Source organism: Prosopis cineraria, unplaced genomic scaffold (assembly GCF_029017545.1).
Source record: "Prosopis cineraria cultivar Desert tree isolate PC_DT_omini unplaced genomic scaffold, ASM2901754v1 PC6, whole genome shotgun sequence".
Classification (NCBI taxonomy): Eukaryota; Viridiplantae; Streptophyta; class Magnoliopsida; order Fabales; family Fabaceae; genus Prosopis; species Prosopis cineraria.
In genome coordinates, this window is record NW_026555337.1 from 30,013,774 (window position 1) to 30,030,446 (window position 16,673).

General features: G+C 30.5%; 1 protein-coding gene across 1 annotated transcript; it reads left to right on the forward strand.

Moving 5' to 3' along the window:
* Nucleotides 1-14,981: 14,981 nt before the first annotated feature.
* LOC129314057 (cytosolic sulfotransferase 15-like) lies at nt 14,982-16,084 on the forward strand. Its single transcript, XM_054957433.1, has one exon. The coding sequence runs from the start codon at nt 14,982-14,984 to the stop codon at nt 16,023-16,025; it is 1,044 nt and encodes a 347-aa protein (XP_054813408.1). The 3' UTR covers nt 16,026-16,084.
* Nucleotides 16,085-16,673: the final 589 nt, after the last annotated feature.

Consider the following 16,673-nt stretch of genomic DNA (forward strand, 5'->3'; position numbering starts at 1 on the left):
GGTCCTTGTTTGATCAATCCATTCATCCTTGTAATTATCTTGATTCATTAAGAAATAGTGACTTTAAGAACTATAAATCTATGAGGATATTATTTAATCAGTAAGTTTTTATTCTATATTCTGTATGTATGTTTATTATAATAATTTTTTTTTACTTGGTATGCTCAATCATTATATAAGATAGGGCTGTAGCACGTATCGAGGGGTGAAGGTCTCCCTCTAAACACCGAAAGAAAATCTGATCCTGTTGAGTTTTATTCATGGAAAAGAATAAAGGTTTGTATTATTTTCTTAATAAAACAAGTTGGTACATATCTAAATGATTGTTTGATTGATATTTTATGTTTGTTATTCTGAATATTTTGTTTAGATTGATGTAGAATTTTTGAAAAACTCTAGAACTTCCAAGTTTAGAGAAGAGACTCGTGCCGGATTTTCGATAGCAACTACTTGTATCATATATTAATTTTCATCACTGAAGTATTTTAAATTAAGTTAGAATTTAAATTCTATCATATTTTGATAATACATCTTTTATTGTTTTTCTAAGGTCCCTACACAATTACAAGGTTGAGAGTGTGGATACCTGTTATGAAGTTTATGAGAGAAGTAATCACACAATAAGAGTTAATCATTCCTAAAATGTAAGTCAAAAGCTTTGAAATTAAGTTAATATAATGTTAATTACTTATATATTGATTTCATATCTTGTGTAGAATTTTGTTGAGCAAGATCGTTTTATTTTCCCATGGAGCAAATAGAAGATTTAGTTGAAAGTGGTCAAAATAGATTATTGGCTGTTTGTGATAGGAAGTTAGATTTTAATGTTAAAAAAATAACATAGTTTCATTTGTTAAGCTTGTTAGAAATTAAACTAGGTTAGTTAAAAAATTAAAATTGTTGTATCGTTTCCAATTCTTTTTTTGTATATCAATTTTCATGTTGATATTATTTTTAAATTAGTTTGTTTGATATTATGATTTGCCATTGTTAAAGATACATAAAAGGAGAAATTTTAAAAAATAATTTTTAAAAATAAAAGTAATATACGGGAGCGCTCATTTGAAGAGCGCTCTTGTAAAGTAACATATGGGAATGCTCTGATTAAGAGCGATATACAGGAGCACTCTTCTAAAGTGCTCCTATACGACACATACAGGAGCGCTCTTTTAAAGAGCGCTCCCGTGTATGATATGTGCCCTTATATATCGGAGCTCCCTTACGAGAGTGCTTTTCAGAAAGCGCTTTTGTATAGCGTACATATAGAAGCACTTTTTTTAAGCACTCTAAAATACAGAATGCTTTTGAAGCGCTCCTATAAACTTATTTTGTAGTTGTGCAATATGTGTAGAGAAAATGGCACAATAATAGACTCAGAGGAGTAAAATAGTTTACATATATATATATATATATATATTTTAAGTCATTTCACTTTGAAATTTAAACATTAATTCGCCTAAAGAAAGTGACATATACCTAGTGCTTTGTCCAAGTGAGAGGATGCACTCTCTAAAACCATTAGAGTTTCTAAGACCTCTAAGGTTTTCCTCTCCTTTCTAATGAGAGTCCCTCTATTAGGATTTAAAATAAATTTGATTAGAATTAGTACTACATTGAAGAATTTAAAATATTCTCATGTTGAAAATTTTGGATTAAAGGGAAAAATACCTTGAAACATTTTCTTCAAGGGCGTTCTGGTATTCTAAACTATTTTTTGAGCATTTTTACCCCAAAAGCTTCAAAAACAACATTTTTTTCCCACCATTAAAAATTCCTAATTTAGTCTTAGACCATTATACTTAAGTTTGACTAAATAAATTTTTTTATTTTTTCCCTCCTTCCTTCTATGTTTAATTTTCAATTTCATTCTCCAGTGAATTTTTTAACTTTCCTTCTTTCAAGAAATGAAAACAAAGATTGAAAAATGCAAAAAGGAAGGAAGGCAAAATTATAAAATACCCTAGTCAAACTTTAGTTAATAGTTAATATTAAGAATTTTTAATGGTAAGGCAAAAGTACTCTATTTTTTAAACTTCCAAGATAAAAATGCTCTAAAGAAAAGTTTAAGATGTCAGGCACCTCTAGAGAAAAAGTTTCAAGATATTTTTAGTCATTTAACCTAATATTTTTTCACGCCCTTTAACAATGGACCCCACTTTTATGAAACCCATCACAACACTTTTTTCATGATTGATTGCCTTTTCAAGTCACCTTAAATTTGCATCCCCAGCTAAGTAATGCTATCAATATTAAGACTTGAGTATTAGATATTGAAACCCTTGATTGCTAGTGAACTTCGACCTCTTATGGTTGAAACCACCACCACTTCGTTCACAAAAAGCCAACAAATGTTGAGTTTGAAAACAAGGCCTACGATGAAAAGTATGAAAAGGCTTAGCCAAGAATGTAAAACATTGCTTCTTGAGTTTAAAAACGAGGCCTACCATGAAGAGTATGAAAAACTTAGCCAAGAATGTAAACCATTGCTTCTTCTCTTCCTAGAGAGAAAGGTGCATTAACCCATACATCTATTTATACAATGACTTTTAGGCTCTAGCAAATCGAAATCCAAGCCATATGCTACTTCCAAAAGCACTTCCAAGTGAGAGATGATGATGTTGTTCTAGCCAGCTCATAAAATCTGGAACAACATGGTTGAAAGCCCTTACTTTTGCCATTGTAAATCGCAAGGTATTCTCTCCTTCACAAAATAACCATCCTTTACTTGTTTCCAATGCGCATGACCTTGTTCAATCCTTTGAGTTCAATTATTATGTAGATATCCAAATCCTAATCTCTCCAATTTGTCTAAACCAAGACTTTTTAGTTCCCATACTTCGTTTCATTTATTGCCCAACTTAATTACCAAATCCAAATGCAAGATTATCTATATATGTCAAAACACATTTGATAATTTTTGTCATTTTTGCATTTTGCCAACAAGGTGAAAGCACCATCTTTATTGAAATTCATGTGAGGAAGCATTCGACAAATACTCAAAAGGGATTAATTAGTTTGGCCTATTTTGGATAAATATGTTGGGTTTATTAGAGAGAAAGCAAATAGTCTCCAAACAAGATTCTATTTTTAAGGCATGAAGATTTGAAAGGAGATATCAAATTCTACTTGAAAAGAATGGCTGAGTTCTTGAATTGCCTATTCAATTCAAAGGAGGAAAAGGATGGTGTTATTGAAACATAATTAAGTTGTGTAGCCTTCAGAAGATGAAGGACTTGGAAGTAAACATAATTGAATCCTGTGTTCTTAACTATGAAAACATAATTAAGGACATAGGATTCAAGGGAGATCCTACTAAATCTATGTTGTATGGTTTACCTAACACTATCATACTACTTTAATTGGCCCTTAGGCTACAAAATGCACCACAAATTGAAACATGGGTAGAATACAAGAGTCAAAATAATACTTTCCCTTCATCTTGATTTTGAATGTACTAATAATTAGGCTGAATACGAAGCATTATGACTAGCCTAGAGATACTTCAAAGGCTAGGGGCCCAACAAGTCCATATTGAAGGTGACTCATAGTTAGTCATCAAATAACTCCTTGGCAAATATAAGTACATAGGCCTACCTTGGTCATGTATTATGCAACTGCTATGCAAATTCTATATGGATTTGAATAGACAATGCTTAAGCACATGCCACGGGCCTACAATTAGGAAGCTAATGAATTGGCAAAAGTGAATTTGGCTAAGACTTCCACCAAACCTCACAAGGAAACTCATTCTAGTCGAAAAGAGAGAGCACCTTTCGGTAATTTCAGTGAGGAGTAATCATGAAATGCCAAACAAGCTCATAAATCTTAGAAGCAAATTGGAGAGCTGAATTTAGGGTTTATTTAAAGGATCCCTGTCAACATTTTCCTTATAGAACTAAGGTCCAAGCATAATGTAACTCCTCCCATATCTGCTCAATACAGGAGAAGATTAACAGAATCACCACTTAAACATACCAATCAATAATCAAAGAATTTATTCGAAAAGTTTTGGCCAAAGACTTGTTTGAAAAATCATTAAAACAATAATACATTTGAGTACACACAACGAAAGCAATTCATACGCATTCATAATACTCATTGCATGCCTTAAAACCATAAAAATTAAGTTGGGATGCCACGACGTGTGACACAAAGCCACATGTCGAATCTTTTTATGGCATGCGCTGTTATGTGAGACACCATGTGCTGTGGTGTGTCAATCCAAAATTTTTGCTATCATTTTGATAGCAAAATCACGAACTTCCAGCGTGTGCCATTTTCACATATGACATTCGATCAGAGTGATTCAAGCCCCACATGAAGCTTATCTCATAAGCTAGCTAGTGAGATAGGTTTGGATAGATCTAACAGACCGATATAAATTTGGAAACCCAGGTGCAAAAAGTCACTTTTTTCTGAAAATTTTGCACGCCCAAGTACTCAAATCGATCCCTTCTTTCATTAAACCACACAAGACTTTAAACTAAGTCCAAAAGGACCTAATACACATGATTAACCACAGTATCTCACAAACATACATGTATATTGAAATTTGACCCTCAATAGCCATTTTTCACCCTTTCTATTTTTTTACAAAGCAATACATTTTGATATATCTTGGCCCTCTTGGCCATTTTTATCAACACATTCACATAAAATCACATCCATAGCATATTTACAATACAATCTTAACTTCAATTTACTCATTTCCTCATAATTTCACACATGGGCTTAAGATTCACCAACATTTACAATGCTTTCAACACATACACATCTAAATCTTAGCCCTTAATTTCTTTCACCACATATACACATAATTGGGCTAAGATTCCATAAAGTCACTACTTAAAGTATGCATGCAATGCTATGAAAAATTCATATACACAAAATTCATACTAGTTTAGTTTATTACACAAACTCCGAGTTCACCCGACTTCAACAACTCACACCAGCCCAGACTCTTTTCCCCTACCTTGATTACTACTTTGCCCTGTAAACATGTAACCATAAGGGTGAGATAAAAATCTTAGTAATAGAATAACTCATTCCTATTGAACTATCATATGGAATTATATGAAAGTAAAGCATAATATATCACTAAACATAATATACATCACAAGTTTCATTTCAAATCATGTCAGTATAGCACATTTCACCACTTTTACTACTTTTCACCATTTTATAACATAAACATGATCTTTACCATTCGAACCTCTAAATCACCCTGACTTAAAACCATAGGCTCACCATAGGTCAATATACACTCTCATTGGCCTTGAGCTCACCTTTAGTGGTAGAATCACTTAGTTAAGATGTTCTATCTCACTTTCGACTATGATTTCCCTCCAATACACACATGGAGTATCGTTAACTCTAACACGTGTTACACAGACACTAAGGAGTTTGATATCTCCAACACCACACCTTAATAAATACTAAGAGATCTTCTCCAATACTGTACCTTAAAAGGCACTAAGAAGGTATAATTCTCTAACACCATACCCCGTTGGGCACTAAAGAGAATATGATGCATGGTCTTATCATCACTTCTCTACTAGGATAAACTCCCACCCTATGATCATGCTTTCCAAACCATTCATAGGTTCCCAGTCACCACTTTACTCATAAATGTACATATACACATTTTATATCAAATTACATAAACTTCATTACTTGTTTAGCCAAAAGCCTTTTTTTATACAATAAATATTGAATTCTATAAAACATGCTCAGTTTAAAATAATTTCATACACTATATAGCATATTCATATATAGTTTCAACAAATAGTCAAACAAAGGAAGTTATTCAGTTACCTCAACCCTTCTATTACTAGAAAGGTTACCCATGAATTTTAACTATCACAACAGCTTATCACAAGCTTCCTTTCTCAACTCACAATCAATTGTAATTTGAACATATTTTAGTCATTTAGCCTATTAAAAATACATATTCACTACTTATGGCTATATTTAGCCATGTGTTCTTTTTCATTTATCCATTCTAAACCCATTACTACTCAATTACTACTTTACCTCATCTTAACTAGTCTCACTTCACTCAAATTAAATTCTTACCCCTCTCTATCTCTAATTAGGGCCAAATTGAGCCTATAGGTTCAAAACTCTATTATTCAGTTCTTAACCAGTCGCAAAGCTCTAATTTAACTTGAGAACTTTTTTATTACTATTGAACAAGAATTAAACCCCTAAAACTTTATCGATTCAATTTCTCTATAACTCATTTTTAGAAAAATTTGTAATGAATGGAAGGTAAGAGTTATATGTAGCTAGCTTACTAAGTTATCGATCAAAAGCACCTTCCAATGACCTAAATGGCTTGCTCTAGCAGATCTCAGCTTCTCTCCTTTCTTTCATGTGTTTTCAGATTCTTCCTTCTAAAATCACCTAGATTTCACGACTTAAGGGATCATTTTCTAGTCCATGCACCGCAGCCTATGTAGCATAAGCCGTATCACTTGGTACAAGGATAAAAATTATCACCACACACACTTGCTTCGACCCAAAATAAGATCCTCTCATCTGTATATGTTCATACAACATCCCAATAAGCCAAATTATCAAGTAATCATCCAAATCTCTAGTCCTACACTAATTACTACTTTACCTTTAGTTAATAGCTAATTGTAAGATTAAGAAATTCAGGATATTACACACAATACTTTATGCTGATAGATAAGAACTATATAAAAAGGGCCTCGATAGGTTACTATTAAAATGCATAGCAAGCCTAGAATGCATAAAGGTGCTAAGACAAATACATGAAGGGGTTTGCAAGGCTCATCAATCAGGGCCAAAAATGCAATAGCTTATAATAAGACATAAGAAATACTAGCCAATTATGGCCAAGGACTATATGGAATATACCAAATGATGTAGGGAATGTCAAGTCCATGGGATAATCTAGAGGGCCCTAGCCTCAAGCATTAACTGATAATCAAACTATGGGCTTTTGGGAGATGGGCATTGGATATCATAGAAAAAATCCGCTCGACTTTTTCAAAAGGTCATTCAATTATCTTAGTAACTATAGATTACTTCATCAAATAGGTAGAGGCCACCCCTATGAAAAAGGTAAAGTAGGATGATGTTATAAACTTTGTCAGAAAAAGAATTGTGTTTAAGTTTGAGATCCTATAGACCATTACAGCTGACTAAAGCACAATGTTTGAGGGAAATACCTTTAGGACATTTGCTGAAAAGAGTAGGATTAGATTACTTACATCATGACCCCATTATACACAAGTAAATGGGCAAGCAGAGGTTTCTAATAAAGTCATTCTAACCATCTTAAAGAAAATAATTGATGACAACTTTAGAGAATGGCATGACAAACTCCTAAAAGCATTAAGGGCATATAGAAGCTTCAAAAGAAAAGTCACAGGCATGAGCTTGAATGCCTTAACATACGTGTAAAAGGCCATGCTACCCCTAAAATAGCAGTGCCTTCCTTAAATGTTTCTAGAAGCTTGAATCTTAGCCTAGAAGAATACAAGAGGCGATAACAAACGAGTTAGTCCAATTAGACAAAGTGTGAATTCAAGTGCTAGATTGCATGATCACTTAAAAGAGGGAGATTTCAAGAATATACAACAGAAGGATTAATAGAAAGAAATTCTAACCTGATGAGGTCGTGTGGAAACTGGTCCTACCTCTTTGAACTGAGGACCATTCACTAGGGAAATTCTCTCTTAATAAGGAAAGACCGTTTAAGGCACACTAAATATTAGAAGGAAATGCATAAAGGTTGGCTAGTCTTAATGGGAAAACATATGCACGAACCATAAATAGAAAATACTTAAACAAATATTGACCATCACAATAGCAAGGACCTAAGGCCTAAAGTGGCCTAAGGCAAAGAAAGTAGGCATAGAGGACTCGAGGTCTAGAATGACCTTAGGCAAATAAAGTAGACACAAGGACCCAAGGTCTAGAGCAACCTTAGGATACACAAATAGACAACAACTTTTTAGAAAATAAACATGTATATTAATAGCAGTTGTTATGTACATGATACAAAAAAAAACAGAGATACAAAGACCCAATCCCTAGTCACTTTGAGATTTAGGAATTTATGGTGCTACATACAAGTTATTCAAAATAAAGTCAAATGATCAAATAGTCAAGATGTGCTCCTAGGTTTCATCATATACATTAGCTAAATAAACCAAGCATACACAAAAAATTGGTGTCTCACACCAAGATAGGCTTCGGTGTTTTCCAACTTGACTTGCTCCTGCAAAAATTGTTAAGGGATTGGGACATAAAGTTCCTAGTAACCAAAAGTACTATGCCGTAATGCATATCATGCAACTAATCATGCAACTACTAAGTGAGGCATGCAAAACAATTTCCAAACAATTTAATCTAAGAAAATTCCAAACAATTCCAAATATAATCAAACAAAATGTGCAAGACTACTGATGGATGCCTTAGTCGTGTTGGCACTCTATTAAACTAAAATTAACTTAATATAGTATAAGCCAAGCCTAGGTCATTTTTTTCAAAGAGCAATTTAGGGGTTATCTTAAGTCGATTCTAGGTATTTAATTACTAATGCAAAAATATTTAAAACTAAATGCAAGAAAAGAATCTGCAGACTTCTACACTAATATGCAATTTATGCAACCAAAACTACCAAAAGGGATGTTGATACTTATGTCACCTAAATCTATTATGCAGCATGAGTCCGTAAATTATGATTGGAGGGCTTTACGTCAAGAAAAAAGAAATGAAAGCTGAAGAAATTAATTAAGTGACAAAAAGAATTAATTAACAAAAAATTAAGAAAATTTGATTCAATGTCGGTAAAAGGGATAACTTAAAACATCACAGGAGTTAACTTTCCTATCTCAATTCAATTAGTTTGACCAAAGGGAAATGAGGAGAGTGAAATTAATAAATTCAATTATCTAATTAAAACAAAGGGAACCCATAAGCATAAAGTTTTAATACTTAATTCACTACAAAATTTGTAGTGAATCAAATGCTACAACCATAAATTAGACTAATTATATTCATTAAAACCAATGATGATTAATGAAAAATAATTTAGAAAAATATGTTTAAATTATCTAATTGAACAATTAAAAAAATTACCAACTTAATTAAACAATCAAGAGGTAAAATGAAACAACTCAAATTTTCAACAAACACCATAATGACAATTAAATTAACAATGAGAATTTAATCATTGATTTATTTGGCAAAGCAAGGGTAATAAACATAAATTCTTGAAATTCATTTAATACAAAATAATCCAAATATTAATTCAATTTAAATTTTAAAAATATTTACAGCCTAAAATGAATTATACTCAAGTATTATAACTTAAAATTATTTAAAAATTAATTAATTTTAAGCTTTTGAATTAAAAAGATGAATAAAAAATTACTCTCTAACAAAAAAAAAAAGTGGAAGAGTATGATTGGAGTTGGACTGATGACGTGAATAATTGACTGAGAGGGAAAGAAGACGTGAATGTGACGATGAAATGAATGATTAAATTCAGTGGGTGTGGGTGTGATGCGGAGCTGGACGGCAGGGATTAAAAATAGAACCGCACAAGACGAGAGAAAGCCCCCTTCTCTCTCTCCTGGCGGCGGGAAATTGGTGAGAAGAAGATAAGGTTTGGAAATAATGATTTAATAGTTAGAAAAAAGATGGAGAGTTTAAAAAAAATTTGAACCATTAAATTTAAAAAGATTCAATAAAAAAGAGATAAAAAAAAGTGAAAAGTTTTTTGATTTTTCTTGGTTGGAATACCTAATATATCTTTACTGAATATTGGTAATTTCTTTCTCATCTTTCAAAGTCTTAACCATTTAGATATGTCTTAAAACCTAAAAATTAATCTTTACAATTAAATTTATCAATTGTGCTTCATAACCTCAAAAGTCAACACGAATCGATTATATCTAAAATAAATCTCATGTCTCACAAATTTTTTTAAATTAATTCTTTTTAGCAATCATAATTTTCCACAAAATGGCCAAAAGCTCAAATAATGTATAATATTTAAATTAAATTCAATTAAATATTAAAAAAAATTAACTCATGTTAAAAATAGAAAAATAAATATTAAGAGTTAAGCTCAACTTCTCATAATTAATCCAAAATGAATTATTTCTCAAATTAGCTAATAATCTAAATAATATCTCATAAAACAAATTAGTCCAAATCATCATCAAAATACATAGAAAAGATGGGATAAAATATATAAAATTTATGATTCATCAACTACCACCTTATCTCGTCCGTTTCTCAAGGACCGAACTCCATACCTAATGCCTAACTCACTAGGTCAAAAGTAAGCAAGTTGAAAAGATAAAGCGTCACTTATGAATCAATGAGAGCATATCACATGATATATTTATTTTTTGAACAATAAGTCTCCCAGATAACTTCTCACAATAGAACAAGTCATGCACATATGATGTCCAAACAAATACGAATTCCACACAGTGTTACATAATTCCAAATATGAAAATTCCATACCAAACATAATATATATATATATATATATATATATAAATTACTTACTAGAAATTTATTTCAAAAAAATAATTATACATTCTAAGCATATATTTTCCAAACAATGTTTAATTTAAACAAAATACACACAACTAATCATACAACACACAGCACATACAATACAGTAGTAAAAGTTACCCTTACTCCTAGCAATTAAATATCCCTGTTTACACGGCTCTTCACCTAATGATCACAATATTACAATCAACATACTAATAATGACAAACATAATGAACACCTGTGATTTAACACTAATCATAAATGTTAGGTTAATTAATTTCATTAACCCAACACCCTTCCATACACTTTAAACCTTGAAACTTAATCATCTCTATTGTTACTGCACTTCTAATACACTCATTTAATCTCTCATTAACATAATTAACTTCTTGGAAGCCTTAATTTCATATTTAATAAATTTAAAAATTTTAGGGCTTGCTTCAAGTCACAAATTATTATCTTAGTATTGATAAATATTTTTCTAAACCCAAATAAACTCATAATATCACAAGGAAGCATTAATTTTCTCTAAACTTTATTTTCTATAAAAATCCCAATTCACTACCACAAATAAATTTTTCCATCCCAATTACATTTTGATAGTTCAATAGCCTCATTTTACTTATCAAAGCTCCTAAGCAATAATAATTTTTTAATTAGTTGGTGGGCCAAGGCCCACGTGCCATATTTAGAGTCGGGAATAAAGGTCGGGTTTAGAGGGCCGGGCTTGAAAATCCTGTTTAAATAAGGGTTTGGGCTTTAAAAATAAATTTTTATTTTAAAGTAATTGGGCTTAAGGGCTTGGCCCTGATAAGCCTTGTAAAATAGGGCTTGGGCCCGAGTGACCTTTCAAATCCTGTTATATTATTATTTTTTTTAATGGAACACGTGTTTGAACTAATGATCTGCTCACCTGATCTTATACGCATTACATTATTTTTAATTTTAATTTATTCTAAAATTAATTTAATATAATTTAATAAATATCAATGTATAGTATCAAATTTATGATATTTTTATTTTTCTATAATTATTATGCTTGTGTATTTATAAAAAATAAACTATTTTTTAATCAAGATTTAAATTTTATTACTAGACTTCTAAATGTGTATTGTTTAATTTCTAAAAAATTATGAGAAATTTAATTTTTTAATTTTAAAATATTTTAATTAATTTATAATATTTAATTTAATTTTAATTTTTTTTTTTTTGAAAAAGGGCTTGCAGGCCCGACCTTGAGCCCTGAGCATAAGGGCTGGGCTTGAGAAAAAATGTTCAAAATAGAGACCAGGCTTTAGGGCTCGGCCTATAAGGGCCAGGCCCTAAAGGGTCGGGCTCGCCCGTATTCCCAACTCTAGCCACATTGACTCTTGCCCACCCTTCACATCAATTATTTGTTTCATTCTAATGTTGATTTATTTATTTATTATTAACTTTCTCCACTTTTATAATCTATTATTTTACCTTTCAAAATCCTTTTTCATTATTTTTATAATTACTCAAATATTTAAAATCTAAGTCCTTTTAATAAATTATCCTTAAATAATTAGATAATGAATTTTAACTATCACCAAAACAATTCAATTAAATTCAAATTCAATGCTAGTAAAAATTTACTACCTTTAATTTTCTACTTCTTTGTAAGAATATATTTAGAATTAATTTATCTTGATTAAAATTTCCCCAATTTTCATTAAACTAAAATTCTCAGCGCAAACGTTAGTTTACTTAATAAATTATATCTTAATATTATTTAAATTCTGAGTAGAAATTGAGATGTTACAATTACGGAATCAAATCTCACAGCATATATGATGACGTTGGTAGGTAATATAAAAATATCTCTTGTATTCTTTGATTTTTGAAGCATGCCCTCTCTTGACAATCCCCGGATCTCAACTCACCTAAGTTCATTCATACAAAAAAAGTATTACAAGGCAATAATAAAATTTTGAAATTAAAAAAATGCAAGAAAGAAAGGTTGAAAAGGAGACTAGAAGAAGCAACACAGTACACGTGCGTGATAAAATTTTGATCTCCAATCAATCAATTGATCAATCAATCAATCAACTAATCAATTTATTAAAGGTTAAATAATCAAAAATCAATTACATGCTGAGCATCTAAGGTTGTTGTGTTTTGGCTTATTTCTTAAAAAAATCACTTTTTTTTAAAGAATCTATTTTATGAATTTTTATGACTTTTGTTTAAATTTTTAAAAACATTTGGATCCCAAAAAAAGTATATTTTTGATTATTTTAAGAAGCTATTTTGAATATGTTCTAAAAATAGTCCAATGCAGTGAAGAGAAAGAGTGTTTTAAAGAGGCGAGATGCGCGAATATATCATAAAATTTTAAAATTATAAATAATAAATTATTTTTATAAAATAATAAAAAAAGATATCATAAAATTTAAAAATAACCAACTAACAATCATTTTTTATTATTTTAATTAAATATAAATAATGTCTACTTTTTTAAAAAATTTATAAAATAAATTTTATTTTATAAAATCTCTAAACTATTTGAAAATCACTTATTTTTTAATTTAAACAAACGACCCCTAAAAATGCTCAAGAAGCTTTATGGGAAGTGCATAATGCGATTCAATTATTGTTCCTTTTTTTCTGTCAAGAAAAGAGACATTCATCAAGCCACCAAAGTTACAGTGTAAGAACAATAAATTAAAAAAGAGATAAACAACAAATTTAGGGATTACGGGTTTGAAAACCAAGCCTAAACAGGCACTATCCCTTTAACAAATATAGAAGGATTTGGATCAGAGTGGCATATATCTATTTACTCTAAGTATGCCACATGACGTGATAATAATCATTTAATTAAATTAAATGGTTGTTAGAGATTTATCATATAATATTTAAAAATAATCAAATCTCAAATTTTTTAAAGGTGTAGCATATGTGAGTAGTGTTTTTATTGTGACTATTGTTTTGAGTTTTTATAAAAAAAAAATTATCTTGATAATTTTCAAGTATTGACAAAATTCAATGGCTATTGAGTAAATTTAAGACCCCATATGCAAATCTAATTCAGAAAGCTAGTAAAAAGCAATATGGGAAGAGTGAATCTAGTGCGTAGTGCAAGTGCTTTGGATGAGAACTAGTATGGTGAACAATTCATTGAGGATGGCGAGTTGTTAGATCATTATTAATAATAAAAATAATGTATTATGGATTCAATCAAATAAACCTAAGTTATACACCTATTATATGTCCATAATATATATATATATATATATATAATTATTTTATTTAAATTTAAATATGCATTTATTTTTAGCCTATACAACAAACAAATATTGAGGTTTGTAAATGCAATAAGTGTCGAGTAATCATGAAATTTTATGAAAAGGATGACAAAATCCCCCCTAATTCCTCACAAATACAATTGATGGAATATAATAAAATTTTAGATAATGTTATAATGATAAGTCTAAGTCAATCGATATGTGTAGAGAAAATGGCACAACAATAGACTCAGGGGAGTAAAAATAGTTTTTATATATATATATATATATTTAAGTCATTTCACTTAGAAATTTGTTCATTAAATTGTAAAGAAAATGACATATAACTTGGTGTTTAGTCCGAGTGAGAGATGTGTCTCTCTAAAACCATTAGGGTTTTGGAAACCTCTAAGGTTTTCCCTCTCCTTCTTAGTGAGAATCTCTCCTCTAATATTTAAAATAAATTTGATTAGAATTAGTTTACATTGAAGAATTTGAAATACTCTCACATTGAACATTTTTGAGTTAAAGGGTAAAAATATTCTAAAACTTTTCTTTTAAGGACATTTGGTATCCTAAATTTTTTTTTAGAGCATTTTTGCTCTGAAAGTTTTAAAAACAGAGTATTTTTATCCTACCATTAAACATTCTTAACGTTGATCATTAAACTCAAGTTTGACTAAAAATATTTTTGTATTTTTTTTTCTTTCCTTCCTTCTATGTTTAGTTTTTGATTTCATCTTCTAGTGAATTCTTTAACTTTCCTACTTCCAATAGATGAAAACGAGTACTGAAAAACACAAAACGAAGGAAGGCAAAATCATAAATACTCTGGTCAAACTTTAGTTAATAGTCAATGTTAAGAATTTTTAACAGTGGGACAAAAATACTATGTTTTTGAAACTTTTAGGGCAAAATGCTCCAATGAAAAGTTTAAAATGCTAGATGTTTTTGAAAAAAAATTTCAAAATATTTTTGCCATTTAATCTAATATTTTTTTCTCGTCCTTTAACAATGGACTCCCACTTTTTTTGAAACCTATTGCAACACTTTTTTCTTGATTGATTGCCCTTTTCAAGTCACCTTAAAATTGCATCCTCAGCCCAGTAATACTACAAATATTGGAGACTTGAGTATTTAAATATATTGGAACCTTTGATTGCTAGTGAACTCCGACCTCTTATGGCTGAAACCACCACCACTTCGTTCGCAAAAAACCAAGCAAATGTTGAGCTGGAAAATGAGGCTTACAATGAAGAGTATGAAAAGCTTAGCCAAGAATGTAAAGCACTGCTTCTTTCTCTTCCTAGAGAGAAGGGTTCGATTAACCCATATCTCTATTTATACAAAGACTTTTGGGTTCCAACAAATCGAATCCAACCGATATGCTACTTCCAAAAGCACTTCCAAGCGAGAGATGATGATGTTGTTCTAGCCAGCTTACAAAAATCTGGAACAACATGGTTGAAAGCCCTTACTTTTGCCATTGTAAATCGCAAGGTATTCTCTCCTTCACAAAATAACCATCCTTTACTTGTTTCCAATGCGCATGAGCTTGTTCAATCCTTTGAGTTCAATTATTATGTAGATAACCAAAATCCTGATCTCTCCAATTTGCCTAAACCAAGACTTTTTAGTACCCATGTTCCATTTCATGTATTGTCGGACTCAATTATCAAATCCAAATGCAAGATAATTTATATATGTCGTAATCCATTTGATAATTTTGTGTCATTTTGGCATTTTGCCAACAAAGTCAAAGCACCATCTTTGCCCAAATTATCATGTGAGGAAGCATTTGACAGGTACTCAAAAGGGATTTATCAGTTTGGCCCATTTTGGATAAATATGTTGGGTTATTGGAGAGAAAGCAAACAGTCTCCGAACAAGATTCTGTTTTTAAGGTATGAGAATTTGAAAGGAGATATCAAATTCTACTTGAAAAGAATGGCTGAGTTCTTGAACTGCCCATTCAATTCAGAGGAGGAAAGGGATGGTGTTATTGAAAACATAATTGAGCTGTGCAGCTTTCAGAAGATGAAGGACTTGGAAGTGAACAAGATTGGAAAAATAGGCCTTAGGATTGAAAAGAAGGATTTCTTTAGGAAAGGTGAAGTGGGTGATTGGGTTAATCATTTATCTCCATGGATGATAGAGAAATTGTCCAAAGTAATGGAAGAGAAGTTGGGTAGTTCTGGACTGTCCTTTCAATTTCAGATCTCTTAATCCAGCAATAATCTCTACATGCATCCAATATGGATTACTGTAATGTAATAGTTCATAAAATAGAGACTTCAGGGTTACGTATATGGCATATGCAATAATGTAATGTAACTGTGCCGCATTTTTTTAAGTTTGCTATTTTGTGGTATAACTGCCGAATTTTTCTTTTTTCTTGATCTAAAATTTTGATTATTCCAAAATATTCTAGATCTAAATTGGCAGAAAAGTTCTAGCGGATGCTGGATAGAATAAAGCAAGTAAATGCTATGTTTGTATCCGATCTCATCGTACAACGATGATTAATAAATTAATGGACTAAATTTTATATATTGACATTCCATTTAGTCATATTTATAAGGTAGAGCAAGAAAAGTTTTTTAATCCTATTATCTTATTAAATTTTAATTATAAATTTTTTCATTTAACCTCCATTGAATGTTGGAGAAAGAAAATATATTGGTAAAATATATATATATATAATGGGGCCAAGTTGAAAAATTATTTAATTTTTAAACAAAGTTAATGAATTTTAAAATTTTTCTCAATTATAATAAAACATGTTAGAAGCGTCTTATAAATAATACATGCTTGCATTCACTCTTCAACCTTAATTTTAAATAATAATTAAAATAAACAGTCCTCGTACATCCA

Coding starts and splice junctions, on each gene's coding strand:
- LOC129314057 (XM_054957433.1), top strand. CDS start 14,982: ATGGCTGAAACCACCACCACTTCGTTCGCAAAAAACCAAGCAAATGTT.